We start from the raw sequence: 19,974 nt of genomic DNA, 5'->3' as shown, positions 1-19,974 counted from the left end.
GATTGCGGTCCTAAGAGACTGATCTGCTGTTTAACACTGCCATTCTATACATAAATGATAGGAATTAAGTCCCACTGACTGCAGTGGTCCTTACTCCCAGGTAAGTTAGGACAGGATTTCAGCCTAAATTGATTAAGGCCTGCAGCCCTTCAAAATACAGATAACATTTAATAAAGTTATTGCCAGGGAAAACAGTTATGTTGCTGTTTTGTATGCAGAAATATGAAATAAGCACCAGCTTTTCATTTTGAAAAGGGCCCAACATTATTTTTTTTGTTATGAACACACACACACACACTTTTCAGAAATAAAACACTTCTTTTAATTGGCAAATAGAACACACATTGCAAGTCATTAGTATTTAATTAAAAGACTATTAAGTTACAAATACTTAAAAAAACTGGCATTCAAATGGCAGTTCGCAGCATATTTGTACAGTTCTTTCCCAACTATCTTGTTGGCAAATGACAGGATATCATTTCTCATCTTGTAGCCTTCTAATATAATCTAATGCTAAGAAACAACAACAATTTGTAATTGCTAAAAATAGAGACTGTATAAAAGACCTCACTTTTTAAATGGGATTTAAGGTTTGTGGGGCTGGATTGCAGACATTTCCTTTCAATATTTCTTTTATGCTTCCAATGCCTGGAGGACACTAAAGATTTATTTGGAAACACTATTATGCTGTGGCACAGAATCTTCACATCAAGCTGAAAGCTCATTAATTATGGTCCAAAAATAGTCCCCACTCATCCCGTAACTTCTGTCACATTACTTAGGCTTTCATCAAAGCCCAACATGCACTGAAGCAGACTCTTTAAAACGGGCTACGACAGTTAAACAGCGAAATACACAATATATATAATGCCTATGTGTATAAATATCTATATGGATATATGCATACACATAGCAGTTTGGATCCAGACTGTTAGTCATACCTAGGTCAACTGTAATCCATGGGATATAAGACAGTCATCATGACCAAGTTTTCACATTTCAATAGAACCTAAGTGCCACCAATGTAGCCTGGGTCTAAGCCATTATATGTATCTGTATATCTATATATATCACACACGCACACACAAAGACACACCCACGCCTCTTCAGTACTCCTCCTTAACAACATTTATTTGCATTTATGAGGTACACAGCTCATTCCACTTCATCTGTGCTCATATTAGCAAGGTATAGCTGTGTGTTAATGAATTAAAAAAACAAACACCACACACACACTATTCTTTTGCTTCACAACTTCTGAAACACTTGTTTCAGAGCTCTCATCCCAGACAATCAAGTAGTGCTAGGAGAACATGAATTTCAGTTTTAAACATCATTCAGTACAAAAAGCATTCACAACTTTTTGTTTAAGGACTCTACATGCATATAATGCTGACAAGTCCTTCTCCCAGCATACTTCTCTTGCAGAATTAAGGCAGCACTATTCCCCAGTCATAACAAGTAACTCTTAAATTACAGCTCTGTCCTTCAGCCTGCTTCATATGGAATGTTGTTTTCCTACATGGATAATACTTCTGTGTAGGTCATGCAAACCATGTGTAGAGAGAATAATTGTGCAAGAATCAACTTGACTTTTGTCCATTTCTATCTGAAATGCATTGGTATCTGGTGTGCAGCAGTCAACCTCTCTAGAATAGATATTATGAGAGAATACAGCAGTTTCTAGCTTTTAACATTTCCCTGAGGAAGAACCTGATGAGGTTCAAAATGATTTGGGACTACAGTGCTACAAAGTAAATCCATTTTCACCTGCTTGTTTTACCTCCGCTTTCTACTCTATGTACATGCAAACGGGAGCATGTGCTCTCATTGCACAGGACAAACTGCTCATGGTACAAATGTGTTTTTCCTACATGGAAATATTATTGATGTAGAAAATGGGTTGCATTTGAAGTGGCCCTTAGAACAGCAGAAATCCAATAAAATTCAGATATCCAAACCAACCATTCTGTGACTAATCACCATATGCACTATATACATTTTCTTTATTTGCTTTTAAGTTGCATTATTTGGTTTCATGGCACCACTTTATAGCAAAAAATAGAAGTTGACTTAATGCCTTGGTGGAAACAACTTTATATCTCAAAAGCATCAAGGAGTACCATTAAATACTAGAATTTCTCTTTAAAAGCCAGCTCTTAACCAAATACTGTGCTGCTGATGCTAAAACCGAAACACCTTACTTTTCAGCCTGCCAATGGTAATGCAAGCTGCAGTATAAGGAGATTATGCCAGAAACTATACAGGCTTCTTTCTACTAAAAGCAGGTGCTGTAAAGCCTTCCCTAATTTCTGTGTGGCATAGCACAAAAGTAGTCAGCAACCAAAAATAAGAAATCTAGAAAAATGCTCTGAACCATGAAAAGTTTTGTGGAAGTTGTCCATATGAAGTCCACAAACCTTGATCATTGAACTGATCACTAGATTCCAAGAAACCAGAGCAACACCTTAAAAATTTAACACAACATGTATGACAAAAACTGCCCAGAAGACAGAATTCCTTCATCTGTTAACATCAGATGAATAAAGTGCATAGCAACTATTGTAATAGTCCCTGGAGAGAGAAAAAACACTTAGCAAGTCTCTGCAAGCTTGACACTTGTTATGTGTATCTTGTTACCAGTGGCTTTTCTCTTGCTTTCTTTTTTTCAATTCAATCCTTCAGCAGTAGCATCTTGCAACTTTCTTCAAACTTCAAATGGAATGTGCTGAGATTTCTGACTGCTGCCTTATGTAACTCTGGAAGCTCTTGTCACCAATAGGATGTTCCCTAGAAAATGAAAAGGACAGAAATAAGACTGACATATATATTCCAAATTTTGCTGATGAGAAGAAAGCTCAAGGGAGAAGCCAAAGTTGCTTCTGCAGGAGAAAGCTTTTGCATGAAAGACAATATAATAGAAAATTATGAGTTTAACAGAATTGGAATTTGGGTGGCTTTAGATGCTAAAAAGTTTGCATATAATTTTAGATGATAAAAGGGCAGGGGACCTGGAAAGCAACCACTTGATGTATGTTTGTTTATTTATAAAAGTTGTATGCCGTCCAATTACTTGCGTCTCTAGACAGCTTACAACACAAATAAATCGACCATCCACACTGGCTGCAATTTAATAAAATACAACAATAAAATTCAATATTAAAACATATTAAAATATTGATTGAATAAAAAGGTCTTGACCTGGCGCTGAAAAACATATAATGACGGCGCCAGGCGGACCTCTCTGGGGAGCGCATTCCATAGTCAGGTTCAGTCCAGTTCAGGATGAAGAACTGGAAAGATCTGAGAGTAAGGTATGAACCAGGCAAGAAACTGACAGCTTTTCTACACAAGGCATTTTGTACAATCCACTGTATCTGTTTTCAGTTTTGTCACAGAATTGAGATCCAAGCCTACATGAAAATTTTTTCCTTTCCTGCTTGTCTACTTACTACGTAACTTCTAGGTGGCACTGTGTTATAGAAGAACTGAGCTAATACAAACGTTAAAAAACCCAGTTTCTTTGCTTTTACAATTAAATACCACTCTCCCCTTGTCCTAAAAAAACCTCACTGAAAGTGCTCTTCAGAAAAAGAAGTACAACAGGATGGCCATGACAATCCATAAGCGATCCATAATTTGTGACTAGGGAATGAGTGGATGATAACTGTCTCATGTCTGCAAGGTGTTTATATAGAATGTGTTTTGCTGCAGAGAAACCATTTACTGGAAGAAAGAGGAAATTTACCTTGGATTAGGAATGGTCAGTGACCAATCATGCAGTGACTGACCATACGGTGAAGTTTGATGCTGCTGAATTTAGATTTCCTGATTTGGTATAAGAAAAAAAGCACACTGCCCTATACCAATTGGGCCATCTACCTTAGTAGTATCTATATTGACTGAAAATACTGTCCAGGATTTCAGGCTGGTGACAGAATCTGAAACATTTTACATGCAAATAATGTATATTTGTGTGTAAACAATGATTTTCAGCTCTTAATCAAAGGGTCTATATGCTTCTCTATACAAAGCTGTTGTACTTTCAGTTTATTGAAGAATCTGGGAACCACAGGTGGTGTATTTCCTGCCTTTTCTTCTATATAACCTCTAGGTGGCACTGTGGTATAGCAGAACAGTGCAAATACAAAAGAGGAAATCATCCTTTCTTTGACTTTCACAATGAAATGCCATGTTTTTCTGTTCTAAACAAGCTGATTAGACTCAAAGTGAAGCCATGAGTAAACAGCCATGAGTAGCGAACTATGTGCACATGAGAAATACTTCATGAAAAAAGCCCTCTCATGGGCCAGTAATGCATAAGAAATCAAAGACTAGATGCATAAGAAATCAAAGCCCTTTTCACTAAAAAAAAAGACTTTTCTGTATGCAGGCAGTATTTAGCAGGCCAGGAGTCTAAAATCAGCTGCTCTACAGGTTCATTTGCAGACCTTGCTTACTGGTAATGTCTTGTTTTCAAGGACATTGTAACTACCATGAAAGTTTTTAAATGAACCTGCAATTTACAAAATAATCTAATTTCCCATTCCAAATATGAAACTCGCACATGCACAATGGTATCGTGCAATTCATTACCCAAGAGCAGATGCATACAGTATTAACAGATGAACCCACATGGGCTGCCGGCAGAGACCAAGAGCATTCTAAAACAGCTCACTCTTCACAAGAATCACAGATAACTCAAACATGACAACCACAGATTGCAGAAAACAATCCAAAAATAACTACATATTAATCTAGGAAAAATAATGGCAGGGAATCTACTGCTGTTTCAGTAGTGTTTGAGAATATCCCATACTTACTGGCTTCCATATTTTGTTTTCTTGAACTTATCCCTCTTGTACTGGGCATGTTCCTGCTCTAAGGTTTTAACATTTGTTACAATCTGTTTTAGTGTCTTGTAGGTCTCCTGAGGGTCATCGATGACAAAAGTAGAATATTCTTCCTGTTCTGGCCCATCATATACAGATTTGCTGCCGCAAGCCTCTGTCAAAAGAAAGACAAAGCAGCCAGTATTTATGAAACTAATATAGCATCAGTGTTGAATTAACACCAATGTAGCAACAAACCCCTCACTAATGGCGAGAAAGAAGTAATAGTTTGGAATAAGCTGGGCATAAGAAGAGTCCTCTTAGATCAGGCCAATAGACCCATCTAGTTCAAGTGAACAGTCAGTCAAATGCACCTGGAAGGTTGTAAGTGTGGCATTAAGATAATGGTCTTTTTCTGCACATAACTGGCATCTGATTTTTAGTGGCAGGCCGCATCTGAATCAGCTGGGACCATTTAACTATCATAGGTAACAAAAAAGAAAGTCATGGCAAGCAAAAACAGGCTTGCATTTGTGCCAAGATGAGGAGACAAGTCTCTGGGATACTGGGCGGAGTCATAACGGAAGCAATGGGGTGAGGAACAAGTTGAGCTGGACCATCTGTTGTTTGTTTATGGGTTGTTTGTTCAACAATTAACCCACGGCAGTTTATTGCAAGGGTGGGGATATGTTAACCCAGCCAGTGTCTCTCTACTGGGGAAGGACACTGCTTATTTAAAATGATATAAGGGCAAAGGATGGAGCAGCACAGAAATGGAAAATGAGGGTATAGGTTTGCAATTACATGGGGTCAGAATAAGTTTAAATAGTTCTACTGGCTTATGGCAGTAGCTAAATGATACTACTGGCTTGCACCATATGAAGTTATATTTATATTTTAGCTTAAGATAGCCTGACCCTTCCCTGTGCTGAAGCAGACTGTGAAGTTTGGCAAACTCCAGTTCAAAATAGTTTTTTTTGGCGTGCCAAGCAATGCAGTATCATATGATATCACCCCCCCCCCACCCCCAGCCCCTGAATACACCATCTATCCAACACTCAGAATTCATTGACGACTCTGGAAAAAATGCCTGTTAGAACTTAAATGAGAAACCAGAGCATTCTTGCAGATAAATTGTACAACAAAAATCAAATTCAATCATCACTCCTCAATTGAATGGTTTGATTTGGCATTCATGTCCACACTGTGATACCTGCAGTATATCTCAACAACTATGAAATTCTGAACATACTTCAAAATAATCATTTGCCATAGTAAAATTAGGAGTTGCAGTTATACATAGAACTGTGTAACTGCCTGATAAAATAGAACATAATTCAAGCTTACATACAGATGTCATTTTATATTTTCTGAAACACACTATTTTTAAAATAGAGTTTTATTTTAAAATTAATTGTGCATAGACTAAGGAATAATTTCTTTGCATACCCACCTTGCATTTTTTCCAGTTTAGCCATATACAAATTGAATAATGAATAGATGCGTTCCGTTTCTCTGTCTCCATCTATGTCTAATTGTATATTTGCTGGCAGGCCCCTACAGAATCATTTAGATAATGTTAAGAGACTTTGCAATTATATATTTTTTCCACTGTAGTTTTAAAGGGGTTTTGATTAACTGGAGAAAAAGACTCCAAAATGAAACAATAAGTTATGGTAGTATAATCCTCCTCAAACATACAGTTTTATTAAATGTGATAAATGAACTATCCTCAGAGAATAGCACAGTTAAACAGAAGAGGTTTTGTAAAGCATACATGTATGCATTTTGTTTGAAAAATAATGTGCCATGTGCAGGCAGATGGTAAACTTTTGTTCACTTTAGATTTTCAGCCACTCATGGAGATTTAGCTGATCAATCAGTTTAATCAATTCAATATGCATAAATATGCAAATGAATAAGCCAGTACTTTGGAACAAACGCCCCTTTCTTTGTGTTTAGATGATGCGCAGTGCAGACACTATCTTTTGTGAAAGAGAGATTATCTCTTCGAAGACAGTGTCTGCTGGAAGCAGTTTTTCTAAGTAACTGTATGCAAAAAATAATTTTAATAGTTTTAAATCATTTCCCTAATATTTGGGGCCATACAATAGTTGTTAAAAAGATTTTTAAGATTAAGTGATGCATTAACTCAATTGACACTGTAGCTGTAATGCTGCTATATTAAGAGCAAGATTTGTACAAAAGTCTTATATTTGAAAGCTCCTAGGTGTGCATTTGATGCATGGGAAAAGTGGACTGAGAAAACTAGGCAGTGCTTTATTGCATTTTAATACAGATGTTCCTTTGCATCACTAAGCATCAGTGTTCAATCTTTAATCATCTGCAGGCTACAGATTTCATCATCAACTTGCTCACAGGAAAATTTAGAACAGGAAACAATCTAGAAAGGCCTTACCCAGTGCAGGGAGTACAGCCAGGAGTATTATCTGCTGTAGCTTTGCAGCACAGCCAGTGCCCATTAAGGTACGCAGAAGGGTGGTAGACCGTGAGGCGTTTCTTATTACACTGGCTAACTTTGGTGAGGATATCAATCCAGTCCTTTGCCTCAACACAGTTATTTGCTTGGATGTACAAGACTCTTTCAGGCTGAATCACTTGGAACATCTGAAAGGTAGGGAGAAAGATTAATTTATTTAGTTATTCTATAACCAGGGGGCCACTGCAGAGAAGGCCCTTCTCCAGGTAGCCACCCTCCTAATCTCCTTCAATGAGGACTCCTGAAGAAGGGCCTCCACCCCAGATCTTAAGGAGCAGGTAAGGGAAATAACTAATGGATAATGTGCTAGTCCACTTCAACTCTAGCATTAACCAAGAAGCCTGATTGAGATACATATATAGTCAGTGAATTAGGCTACAAGCTCAGACTAAGAGATTGTAGGTTTATATCTTTGTTTATAGGTTTATATCTTTGTTTAGCCATGAAGCTGGGTGGATGACTCTGGACCAGTTAGCATAAACGACCTCAAAGGCTTGTTCCAAGGTTAAAATTAGATAGCTTCCATCTGTAAAGGCAGGTGGGACTACAAAGATAATTGGCAGACCTACCAAGGTTCCTGTACTATAACAGCCTAACTTACTCTGCAGCTGCTGGTAAGGACCGGTGGATGTGATGCTCCATCCAGCCCAAACCCAATTTAGCACAAAATGTACCTCAGTTTCTTCATCTATAATTACTGGATGTTTGGGAATGCACTTTCTTTTTATTACATTTATTTGAAATATATGTCCCATACCTTTATATGCTAATATAAACAATCACAATATTTTTAAATGCTAAAAACCTAGTGTGAATTAGAAAACTTATAAATTGGTTTAATAGAATCTAAAATAGCACCAACATTACGTATTTCATAAGTCAGATTTTAGCACAGAAAGTTCTGCTCTTCCATTTACTCACACATTATAATGTAATTTCGTGTGTGGGCATACACACATTTGTGTTATTTATTCAATGATCCATAAATCTACAGATTTAAGACCTAAGTTGTCTCAAGCTCCAGAAATACTGGAAACTGGAAGCTTCAGCTGGTAACTGAAAATATGTGCTCCATGACCAGTATTGGTCACAAACTCTGGTGGCTGACAACTAACCACCACATGCCTGCAATATCCTGGGTCCTTCAGGCCCAAACTCAGATGGGGTGGATGAGTGAAGGTGCCCCACCTTGTCTAAGTCCTGCATTGCCTTATGAAGCATCGGAACTTTACCATACTGCTAGAGAAACCCTCTTCTGAATTAACCCAAGCCTGTTTGTTGCTTGTAAGCAAATATAAATTGTGACACTATACAGCATTCATACTGAACCCAGGACATGCCTGTGAAGGTATCAGCCTACGCTTCCAGTTCCCTGTGTTTCTGGAACTTGAGCCAATACGAGAAAGTGTTAACTCTGGACTTAAATGTGCAGATTTTTTGACCAGTGAATTTTCCTGGTTCTTGAAAAGGAAATGTGTTATTACAGTGTTTTGAAAAAACAAAACACAAACTAAGACAAGCAAGTCATTCAAAGAATATAACTGAATACTTATGTTCCTCAATGTTCAAAAATCTTACTTCTAAGTAAGCCTGCACAGGATTCCAGGAAAGGTTTTTCTTTCTTCCCCTTCATCAGGAAGAGCAACTCCCTCAGCTTTCGAAATGACCTTGTCAGTCCCCTGCTATCCTGATCCTACTGTCAGAATGCTGACAGGAATGATGGATTTCAAAACACTGGTGTTTACTGGCACCATTCTAACTACAGACTGAAACTGAGCATGCCACAACTTTGCTAGAAGTAGCTGTTTATAAGCTTTCACAGGGTAGGAAAACCTTGATAATGTTTAAATTGAAGCTTGGTTTAAAGCATAAATAAAGTGTATCATTAGCTTTCCCCACAATTACAATTTTCAGCACTTTTTAACCTATTTATGTGAAAATTTCTATTGGATCAGTTTGAATCTTTGCATGATTGCAGATATCATTAGGTAGAATATAGATGCCTAGTTTTAAGATAATCGCTCTGCAGGTGTCGTTGTTAAAGCTTATAATGACAGAATGCTTTTCTTTTTACACCTCACCTTAGCTAAAAACGCCACTCCTGATTCATTTTACTAATATTTATTTTTAATAACCTTTAAGAAATGTATATCCCAGCTTTCATGTAAAACAAGATGCAAAAAGTATGCAGGCATGAATGTGTTACCCATAATTTATGTGTGCATACACATAGCTGTGTGTACAACCAAATCACTTGCTATGAATTCATTCAAAATAACCACATAAGATTGTTCTTAATTTTTTGCAACTCATCTGCACCATGTTACAGTATCTTTGCCCTCCAAGAGTAAATAATTTGATCACAGGGAAACAAGCACTGAAATTATGAATCAACACATTTTAAAGAAACAATGATATAAAGTTCAGATATTCTATGTGAGAACAAAAACAGCCATTCTGTACTTCCATCAATACATTGTGTTTCAGATTATCCACCAGTTACTGCTAAGGTAGCTATGGATATGTTCTCAGAAATAGAACAATATCCCCCAGACACTGAATTTAGAAATGCATGTTCTGTACAGAAATGGCTGTAAATGGATATTAATCAAGACAGAATTCCTAGAGATGAAACGAGGGAGGAGAGGCAAGCTGCTTACATTTTTCATTTTGAAGGACTCCTCTTCCAATTTTTCTACTGCCAAAATGTTTTCAATTGGAATGCTGCACAGAGGATGATCGCCTACAGTGGGCAATTGCAGAAAGACAGATTACTTTAAAATGCCCCATGATTTCATTGCACTGATCTTCAAACAGGGATTCCATGACATTCAGTGGAATGACATAGAACTGCAAGAGGTAAAAGCTCAGTTTGAGGCTTTTACAGGCATGCACTGTAATACTCCAAGTTAAATTTAATAACATAAAAAATGAATTGCATACTATATCACACTGAAAATACATTGAAAGGAGGCATCATCCCTTTCTATTATACAGAAGAACCAAATACAAAACTCCCCTAATTTCATACCATTGATACATCATAACACTTTATGGTAGCTGGATAGTCTATGGGGAGTTCACTGCAACTATGATTCTTTGATGCAGTTTTCAGTTTCTGAAAGTTTTGGATGTGAATAACAGTAGTTTTTAAATTAAAAGGGTGGCAAAAACTAGTACCTTTGCTTTTCTGATATGTAAATTCATGGTTAGTGAGTCGAAACCATCTCCTCTTGAAGTTCTTCATACCAAATCGTTTCCTACCTTGTGCCCTTTTGATCATGAACCTATTGCAAATGAAATCATAGCAACATTAAAAAAGTGTAAGATCTATTAGTGAGCAAGAAAATATCTCCTCAAAGACAAGTAATCACTGAGAAGTATGTAAAAATAAAAATGCATAGAACGGAATGAGTTTAGCTAGCTGGTTCACATGATATGGCTGGACCATATCATGCTGTGGTTGTGTGTTGCTAATATTCTGAATATGCAACCCGCAATCAGGACAATTAGGAATTGTACCATGTTATGCAAACACATCCATCATAGATTATTCAACGGTTCAATAAATCTACTACTAATTAAAGTTATGTGAGGGCTGTTCTGCTCTCAAATAGCCCACAGTGGTTTGGTTCACACAACTTGTCACAACCCCCAAGTGAAGGCTGCATATTTAAAATGGTGACTGCATGCACTATATATGCATTTAATTAATGATAATGTGTCATGTTGAGCAAACAGGATCAATAAGAGCTAACTCAGTCTAGTTTTAAGAAGAGTTTAGGCCTCAATTGTAGCCCAATTGAGCAAATCACTCTTTCATATAGGCTGACCATTTATGCATCATTAGAAAAAGGTGGAGATGCATGACAAATATAGAGGATGAAAAAGGATCAGATTTCCACAAAACTTGCATATGCTGATTTTCATGGACTGAGATATATTTAGAAAACATAACTATAAATAAAAATCTGATACATATCACAGTTGTGAGGTGACCTGTGTGCCTGTTCAGCTCTGCTGTCCTGATCCTAAATTCTGAGGGATGACTTCACAGCCCCTGATCTCCCTTCTCATGCTACTTTTTGAAACCGGACTGTCCTCTGACAGCTATTCCTCTCGTTTGTAAAGCAGGATACCTGGTCCTCCTATCTCCATAAAACTATTTTTGAATGAGAGCACTCTCATTGCAAACTTGGCACAGGAGGTTAACTAGAAGCCTTTCCTTTGAAAGATGCTGACATGGGAAAACGTTCAAGCAAGTGATTCTGTACATACATTATTCTGTTCCTGGCTCTGCAAGCATCAGAGGCAGTATGCCTAGGTTCTTGGGCAGGAGGGTGCCATTGCTCTCATATCCTGCCTGTGCAATCCTGTAGATAGCTGGCTTGTTATGTGTAAACCAAATGCTGAACTGGGTGGCTCTCGGGTCTGAACCCGTATGGCTTTTTTATGTGTATAAGATAACTCAGCCACCACAACTGTTATTATCCATGGGCTGCTATGTCTTGCATGCATGGGCTGCTTCTCCAAGATGCCCCTGGACTGTTCAATGAGTTTTACAGTTCAGCTTTCTTTCAAAAGATTGGGGAAGAGAACCTGAACCTTCCCCAAGTTCACAGAGGAAATGTTTCTCGCCCAAGGAGAACAAAGTGAAAGGAAAAAGATTTTGCTGGGAAAGGGTGCTGTTTGCCAAACCCAAACACCCCCTCCCCCCAAAAACCAGCCCCTTGTAAGCAAACAATCCCTTGAGTCTTTGGCTTCCGCAAAAACAGGTCCTGCCAGACAAACCTTCTGGAATTCTATGACAAGGTTTTGAGATGGCTAGATGGAGGGGATGCAGTGGATGTGGTTTACCTGGATTTCAGCAAGGCCTTTGACAAAATGCCCCATGATATCCTGGTGGAGAAACTGAGGAGTTCTGGGATACACCAAAGCACTGTTGGGTGGATTAGGGCATGGTTGACTGACCAAAAGCAGAGGGTAACCATTAGCGAGGAATCATCAGGATGGCGGCCAGTGACAAGCGGGGTCCCCTAGGGCTCTGTCCTGGGGCCAATCCTGCTTAATCTTTTCATAAATGACATGGAAGAAGGGGTGAACAGTCTGCTGATCAAATTCGCAGATGATACTAAAACTGGAGCAGTGGCCACAACTGAGGAGCAGGTACTCCAGATCCAAAAGGATCTGGACAGACTATGGAAGTGGGCAGGAGACAACAGGATGGCGTCAATGTGGGTAAGTGCAAGGTCTTGCACTTGGGGCATAGGAATAGGCGTCCTAAGTACAGGTTAGGGGACAAGTGGCTGGAGAGCAGCACTTGTGAAAGGGACCTTGGGGTACTGGTTGACTGCAGTCTAAACATGAGTCAGCAGTGAGATGCGGTGGTCAAGAGGGCGAACGCCACCCTTGGTTGCATAGCCAGAAGTGTGGCTTCTAGATCGAGAGAGGTATTACTACCACTCTATATGACTCTGGTGCACCCACAACTGGAGTATTGTGCTCAGTTTTGGGCCCCTCATTACAGAAAGGATATAGCCAGGTTAGAGTCAGTGCAGCGTAGGGCCACAAGGTTGGTGGCCGGTTTGTAGGGGATGGGGTATGAGGCGAGACTGGGAGAACTGGGTCTCTTCAGCCTGGAGGAGACTCAGAGGGGATATGCTGGCAACATACAGGTATGTGAGGGGATGTCACACGGAGATGGGTAGAGACCTGTTCTCCCTGCAGAGGAAGGCAGGATGCGCTCCAACGGAGCAAAGCTCAGGGAGCCAAGGTTCCATTTGGATGGCAGGAAGCACTTCCTGACAGTTAGGACCCCGAGGGTGTGGAATGGGCTTCCACAAGAGGTCATTGAGGCCCCATCGGTGAGGGTGTTCAAGGATAGGCCTGACGTGCACATGGTGGGCATGTCGTGAGCGGAGCCGGCTGAAGCCAGGGGTCAGACTAGATGGCCCGGGAGGCCCCTTCTGACTTGCTCTGTTTATGTTTCAATGGGAGGCTTGCCTTCTGCAAGCAGAATATATAACAAATCAAATAATATGAATGACCTCTATGGATCTGTTATCTGATTCATTTTGAAAGAAATTCCCAGTCACTACATAATGTGTGTTTGGTAGTCAGAGTTCTTCCTGTTGAAGTGCAAATATACTCTAGAAGTATGTAAATTTCATTAATGGACAAAAGGATATGGGTTGTAATGCACATTTGTTGCACAGGTCATTTTTATCTGGTAAGAAGTTTCATGGCATTTTCAAAAGGGTCTTTGCTGAATTACAAAATGATAGTGGATCATTAAAGGAAAAGTAAGAAATTAACTTTGCAATACACTCAGTTATATCTCCAAACATGTTGCAACCAGTGTCAGGATGTTTTAGTTCTTATTTTTTTAAGTTGGATGTGCCAAGAATCAGATTAAATCTCCATTTAAAAAAAAATCATACAAGCAGGTATTTCTTAGACAAAAATTGGGTTTGAAATAATTAAAGATAGTACACCAACTGCTTAAAAACCAAAATGCTTCAATTGAACTATGCAGCACACTGACAAAATGCAACACTTGAAGGTTCCCAGCTCCAAGAATGGACTAAACTTTGTCTACAAAAACCTAAAAAAACCCCTGAACATTTAAAGCATTTCTAGAAGATGTTAAAGATCAGGTTTTTATAAGTTTCCAAAGAAGCATCTTAAGTCCTGCCTACATTTTTATGCCATGTGTATCTGATCCCCAAAGAATAATGATTCTGAATCTCAGAGGATTCTGGTGTAGCATTGGGAAGCAAGGGCATCTCACAGGTAATTTGTCACTACAGGTATGAAAAGAGTACCCACAACTCTAAGGGAAACTGAGACATTAGGATCCTGTAAAGCATGCATATTTAACATAGCTTCTAAGGAGAAGTTGGCATAAACTGAGAGTTAGGAAACTTATAAGCAGACCTCAGAGCTTAAATCCAATGACTCTGTGGTCACAGGACTGAGAAATGACAAGAACCACAATTCTAAGGACATTTAAATAGATCTGTAAAACTTTGGATTAAAGGAGAGCCAAGACTACATTACTAGAAAATTGCCTGCTGCTGGAGAGAGAGGGCATAGAAGGAGACAGAATTTTAACATGGATTGAAACAAGCTGTTGGAGAAAGCTGAAGATACCTCTTGTCTGAACACTTCTGCTAGTTCCATCTGTGGGATAGCCATAGCTCTACTCCCAACTTTATGCTAATTTTCTAGCATGTTATATGTCTTCCAATGAAATTCCCATTCAAATATTGCAAGGACAATATTTTGTTGGTGGCAGTGGTGGTTGTTTTAGTAATAGCTTAAAACGGAACTGCATTTGGAATAACCGGATAGCTAGTTATTCTATTACCTCCTAAGACTTATGTGGAGGAAATTTTCTAAAAATAAGTATTGCCTTACAAAAGAATGGTAGGAGAAACTTGCTTTTTGTTCTCTTGCTTCTGAAATGAATCAGATAGGCAACAAGCCATTTGCTGAGCGGCTGAGGCCTACACTGTGCCAGCACAGCAAAAGAAGAAGAGAAGCCACAAATATTTCAGGCATTACATATCAATGTACTGCTTTGACTGTATACAAAATTACTGGCCTTCTCCCCTTTGGTATGAAAACAGGCAGAGAAGAAAAGGCACACAGAAACCATACTAACCACACAAACAATTACTCTAGAAGAAAGCCAAATTATAGGTTTGTCAACAAATTTTCTCCAATGAGCCCCATCCATTTAATCTTGAGAATTATTGATAGTTACAACTCATACTGGACTTAACATCTTCCATGTATTTCTAAATAAGTGAATGGCATTTTCAGAACTTGTAACCAAATGTTTTAAGCTCTTCTGTGTGTTCAATAGCTATTGGTGAAGTTCAGTGCAAAAAACCCCCATCATTTTTCAGCCACACTGTGTAGATGACTGCAGTTTACTTCCTTTTCCCAAAATCAAGTCAAACACGCTGTCTTGATATGAAGGGAGGGCACACTGTTGGCAGATAGCTATGGCTAGATGCCAACTGACTCTACCATCTTACCTGCATGTACTATTATCATCAACTTTCTTTACTGTTAGTTTAAGAGTCCTTAACACAGCAGGCCAAGCAAGAAGAGACAGAAAAAAATCAGATAGAAGACAAAGAAAGACAGGTGCAGAAATGACACAGTTAAGAGTTTAGAGGAGGTGGTTATAAAATCATAAACAGTTATTTTAAAAAGCAAAGCCAATTACAAATGATTTTAAAAAGAATAAACTTTTAAGGGGCAGGGGTATTATTAAAACTTATTGCAGTTAGAAACAGGCAGGTTTTCTCCCCTGAACTCAGTTCTATGTAGTGTTTTATAACTCAGGAGATATTTCTGGATGAAAAACTGCTTGCATTTTAAATTATGATCCTACCTCTAAGATATTTGTTGTTCCTTCCAATTTGGTAGCATCTGCAGTTTTTAGAAATGCATATTCTATTTCCCCTTCAAGTTTTTATAGGATATATATATATATATATAAGATAGGACTGAACTCTGTGATACTTCACTTGTTACATAGTTTCAAGCAGATGCCTTAAATACCACTTTTGTATGCCTTATAACCAAAATAAAACATGGATATATTCTCACCCTTCTTTTAGTAATATTGGCTGTTCTATTCTCTTGTGATCTCTTCTTCCAGAGGATGAAATCAAATCTAAGAACTTGAATGTGAAAACAATGAATATATATGAAATAAGGTTTTAGCACCTGTCTCATATTGTTACCTATCAGTAGCACTGATAAAGTACAAGTTTACAAAAGTTATTTATTTACTACATAATGACAAAGAAGAAATATTAAAAGCTTTTTTTCAAGTAAATCAAATATAAAGTTCCATGTTTAAATTTAATAAGAGAGGTAACTTGGGCCTCCATATTTCACTGGCTCTTATAATTTACATCAACTCTGCCCATATTCAAAGAAACAGATAATTTTCCTCTTACATTGATCTCACACTGAAAGCTTCTTTAAAAATTCTTCTGTGGTTGCGGTTGCTGCTGGTACAACAGCTGCTTCCAACACTGGTCAGAGATGATCTAAAGCAGCTTTCCCTATCTTATCACCCTCCAGATGTTTGGGGCTACAATTTCCAGCATCCCTGGTAATTAACCATGCTGTATGAGGCTGATCAGGGCTGAGGTCCAAGCATCTGAGTTGCATTAAACTGGGGAAGGCTGGTCTATAGTATCTAAAAGCATAATGGCCCTCCAGTGGTTACCAAATTCTGGAGATGGAGGAGTAACTATGTCCTAAGCATATATAATCAACCTTCCTCCTCTGCCATACCTCTGAATCACTGAATTAATTGCCCCAAAGGTGCTTTTCCCCAACATTGTTTACAGCAGTTCTAAAGAGGCCTGCTGAAGGGAGTAAAACCTCCCACCTCCTCCATTGTTATTTCAGTTTTAGGTGATTATTCAGAATATGCACATAACTATGTATTTATTGTATCAGTACACACTATTGAACTAATGAAATATATAAAATATTGTTGATAATACTTACATTTTTTACTGCATCTGCATATTTCTGCTCATTAAAGTAGTCATAAAATATAGCCATATAAGATTCCTTGAAACTGGCCTGAAATGCAACCACCAGCAGGTGTTTAGCTTGCAGTGTTACATAAGATCAAACTAGCAAGTCAGCAGAAAAAAACATTCATTCATTCATTCATTCATTCACAGATAATGTTTAGTATTTGAAGTGCCTTGAAAACTGATTCCTTCTGGCTTATGCTGAGCATCCTAGAAACACTTCAGAAGCATTGGTTCATGTGCAAAGTCCTCTAATCAAGGTATTTCTTTTTAAAGCCTGGAAACAATTCAAATTAGCCATTTGTTTTAAAATGACAATTAAGGCTTGGTAGAGGAGACTGAGGCTCAAGACCACAATTCATGCAAGTGGGAATCACCCTTTTTCTCCCTTTTCTTTTTTGGCAGTTTTCTCTTCCCAATCATGGGGGGTTTTTTGTTTTTAAATCTGGCCTTCTCCATTATTGGATATACCAATGCATCACACAATTTGAACACAACTGGAAAATGTCATTCCCAGCTGGGAAGTGTTGGCAATACTGAGTTCTTGTGTGAATCAGCTCTTATTTAGCTAGCCCAGGGAACATTCGCTAGCTTCTGAATAACTGAACACCTATTATTTTCTGCATCCCTTCCATGACAAGTGAACAGAAACTTTGAAAGTCATGTGACAAGCAACCATGAATGAAATTGAGGATATGGGATGCACTTGCAAGCTCAGAATTCCCTGTAGCAGCCTGATGCAGTGCTTACACATATAGTGACATGAAAAGAGAGAACACAGGACTTTATCATTCCCTGTAAATATCCTTCTGTACATGGGTGTTGTGTCCATCAATGCAAGGATTGTGGCCCAAATGTTTAATGACTGTACTAACATAAAAGGGGTGAAGTGCCAAAGTTACCCAGAACAGCAGAAAAAGGAATCAGAAATTCTTACAGACTTAGATTTCGATAAACTGCCTAATGTTTGTATCGTCTTGGAAATCAGTGTCAAAGTTCTTGAGGTTTGTGGATCCTAAAAAAAAAAGCACAAAGATATTACAGTTAGTGTGCAGGCAATTACAAACACCATATTGCCCTTGAATGTTTGTTTCTGTTTTACACATCGAACAAAGCATTTTCCTGAGCTATACCTGAAGTACAAAGGAATTTAAGTTGGATGAGACATTAAGGATTGGCAAGTCCATCCTCTTGTAGTGACAGGGCTTCCTAGCTACCTCTTACTTTGCAAATGGAGGATGAAGAGTTACTTTCTGTACAGGAATTCTAGAAACTCATCAGTCCTTTTGAATCTTACATGTATTTGTTTCAAAAGCACTATTTAAACAAACAAACACGGTAATGCGTGGGGCAGAACTGTACCTCAGAGACAAAAATATATTCTGCACACTAAAGGTCCCAGGTTCAATCCCTAGCATGTCCAAGATTTCTGAATCCCAGTTGTTTAACAGTAGCAGGGTGAGTTATGTGAAGGAGTGGATTTTTGTATGCAAGGAATGTGAACTTCATTCAGTTCTGACTGTATGACTAGGTTCACATGACAGGGTGACCCATCATGTGTAACTAGGTGCAGAGGCTGGCTGTATCATCTAAACATCCCAACAGAGTGGCTTGTTTCAGTGGTTGTTGAACCCTTGATGCAGACCAATGCCATTACAGCTTGTGAGAAGCTTAACTTAGGTTTAAACAGCATTTCAGAGGGAATATCACCAACTTGTTAGCCTTTTTTTTTTTTTTTTTTTGTGAGGGCCAGCAGAGGTGCACACAATTCAGACAGGTTTTTTAAAAATACAATTCAGTCCTTTGCAGAAATATGGAGTCTTGACTTCCTATATCTTGGTAAATATCTGTCGCCAAAATGCAGTAGGTAATATCTACGGACATTATCCAAGTGCAACTGCATATAGGTTTGCTCACACCTGATAGCTGCCAGTTGGTGAGCTATCAACTGGAAAGCAAAGCAGTGAAGGCAGTTCTGTCCTGAAAGGTCGTAGTGAGTAATAGTGTGTAGTGAGTCCCCTTAATATTGTGCTCCTCTAGTTTTTATGTATTACCCTGACAGTTCTCAGCTGATTCCATTTGTCCACACTGGTATAATCCTTTAGGTACTCCAGAAAGGGGGAACTCTACATATCAATTTTTCACAAGCACTTACCTCTGATAGTTGTCAAAAGAAATGATTTTTAAAAACCCATCTGACAGATGTGATGCTCAAATTCATTAGATAGATTTAAAGACAATAAATCTTTGTTTTGACAGCTGTCAAATGAAAGTGCAATCCTGTGCGGTTTTAGACAGAAAAAAGTCCTTTAACTCCCAATTCCCTGCTTTGAGTTTTAGAGCTGCTTTCTCTATGAACATGCATAGAACTGTGTTTCTAGTATTGCTTTTAATGTTCCTCTTTTCATAAGTGCATAAGTAAAGCCATGCTGGTTCAGACCCAAGGTCCAGCTAGTCCAGTACTTCGGTGGCCTGCCCAAGCTCCACAAGAACTGATGTGGCAGTTTCAAGCAGAAACTCCCTGTACACGATTCACTGCTTTTGATTCTTGAGAGATGAAGAAAGGCTCTGAAAGCAGGTATCTCATCAGTATGCCTAAAGCACTATTCTGGACTTTAGCCAAATATTAAATTGTTCATTTGCAACAAGACAGAATGGAGTCATGTTTCTTTACATACATGCATACAAACACATGCACAAGCTAATTCTTCAGTGCCCTTTAGGACATTTCTTGCCAGTGCTTTTTTTGTAAAAAAAAAAAAAAAGGTGCCGGAACTCACATCACCGCCAGCAGTAAGCACACACACCAATCCCAAGCCGAGCAGCAGAGCAGCGTCTGGAGCAGCTATCTCTCACTATCAGATAGCAGATCGCAGACACAATAGCAGCCTGCCTGATGTTTGCTGCTGATCTGCTATGCCAAAATCACTTCGTAAAATCCATGGAAAAAAAGGTGCCGGAACACTGTTCTGGTGTGTTCTATGACAAAAAAAAGCCCTGGGTCTTGCATATATGCACTAGAAATGAACACTTGTGTTAGTGAGATTGTGTATTTCAGCCTTCCCCA

The 19,974-nt window shown here is 38.6% G+C and overlaps 1 protein-coding gene across 2 annotated transcripts in view; it reads right to left on the bottom strand.

Annotated features, from left to right (window-relative positions):
* Window positions 1–298: 298 nt before the first annotated feature.
* The window catches only part of RASA3 (RAS p21 protein activator 3), a 145,452-nt gene continuing 125,776 nt past the window's right edge, over window positions 299–19,974 (bottom strand). For both annotated transcript variants that reach the window (XM_044428587.1, XM_044428588.1), the window contains exons 16-24: window positions 17,845–17,922; window positions 16,876–16,953; window positions 15,958–16,031; window positions 10,513–10,619; window positions 9,993–10,075; window positions 7,252–7,460; window positions 6,286–6,389; window positions 4,824–5,007; window positions 299–2,790 (exon numbers count right to left, since the gene is read on the bottom strand). In XM_044428587.1, the coding sequence (XP_044284522.1) occupies window positions 2,715–2,790; window positions 4,824–5,007; window positions 6,286–6,389; window positions 7,252–7,460; window positions 9,993–10,075; window positions 10,513–10,619; window positions 15,958–16,031; window positions 16,876–16,953; window positions 17,845–17,922 (993 nt within the window). In that variant the 3' untranslated portion in view covers window positions 299–2,714. The remainder of the gene's footprint in view (window positions 2,791–4,823; window positions 5,008–6,285; window positions 6,390–7,251; window positions 7,461–9,992; window positions 10,076–10,512; window positions 10,620–15,957; window positions 16,032–16,875; window positions 16,954–17,844; window positions 17,923–19,974) is intronic.

This window comes from Varanus komodoensis, unplaced genomic scaffold, assembly GCF_004798865.1.
Source record: "Varanus komodoensis strain SLA01 unplaced genomic scaffold, ASM479886v1 scaffold2, whole genome shotgun sequence".
Classification (NCBI taxonomy): domain Eukaryota; kingdom Metazoa; phylum Chordata; class Lepidosauria; order Squamata; family Varanidae; genus Varanus; species Varanus komodoensis.
The sequence above is the reverse complement of the archived record's forward strand: the minus strand, read 5'-3'. Positions and strand labels throughout refer to the sequence as shown.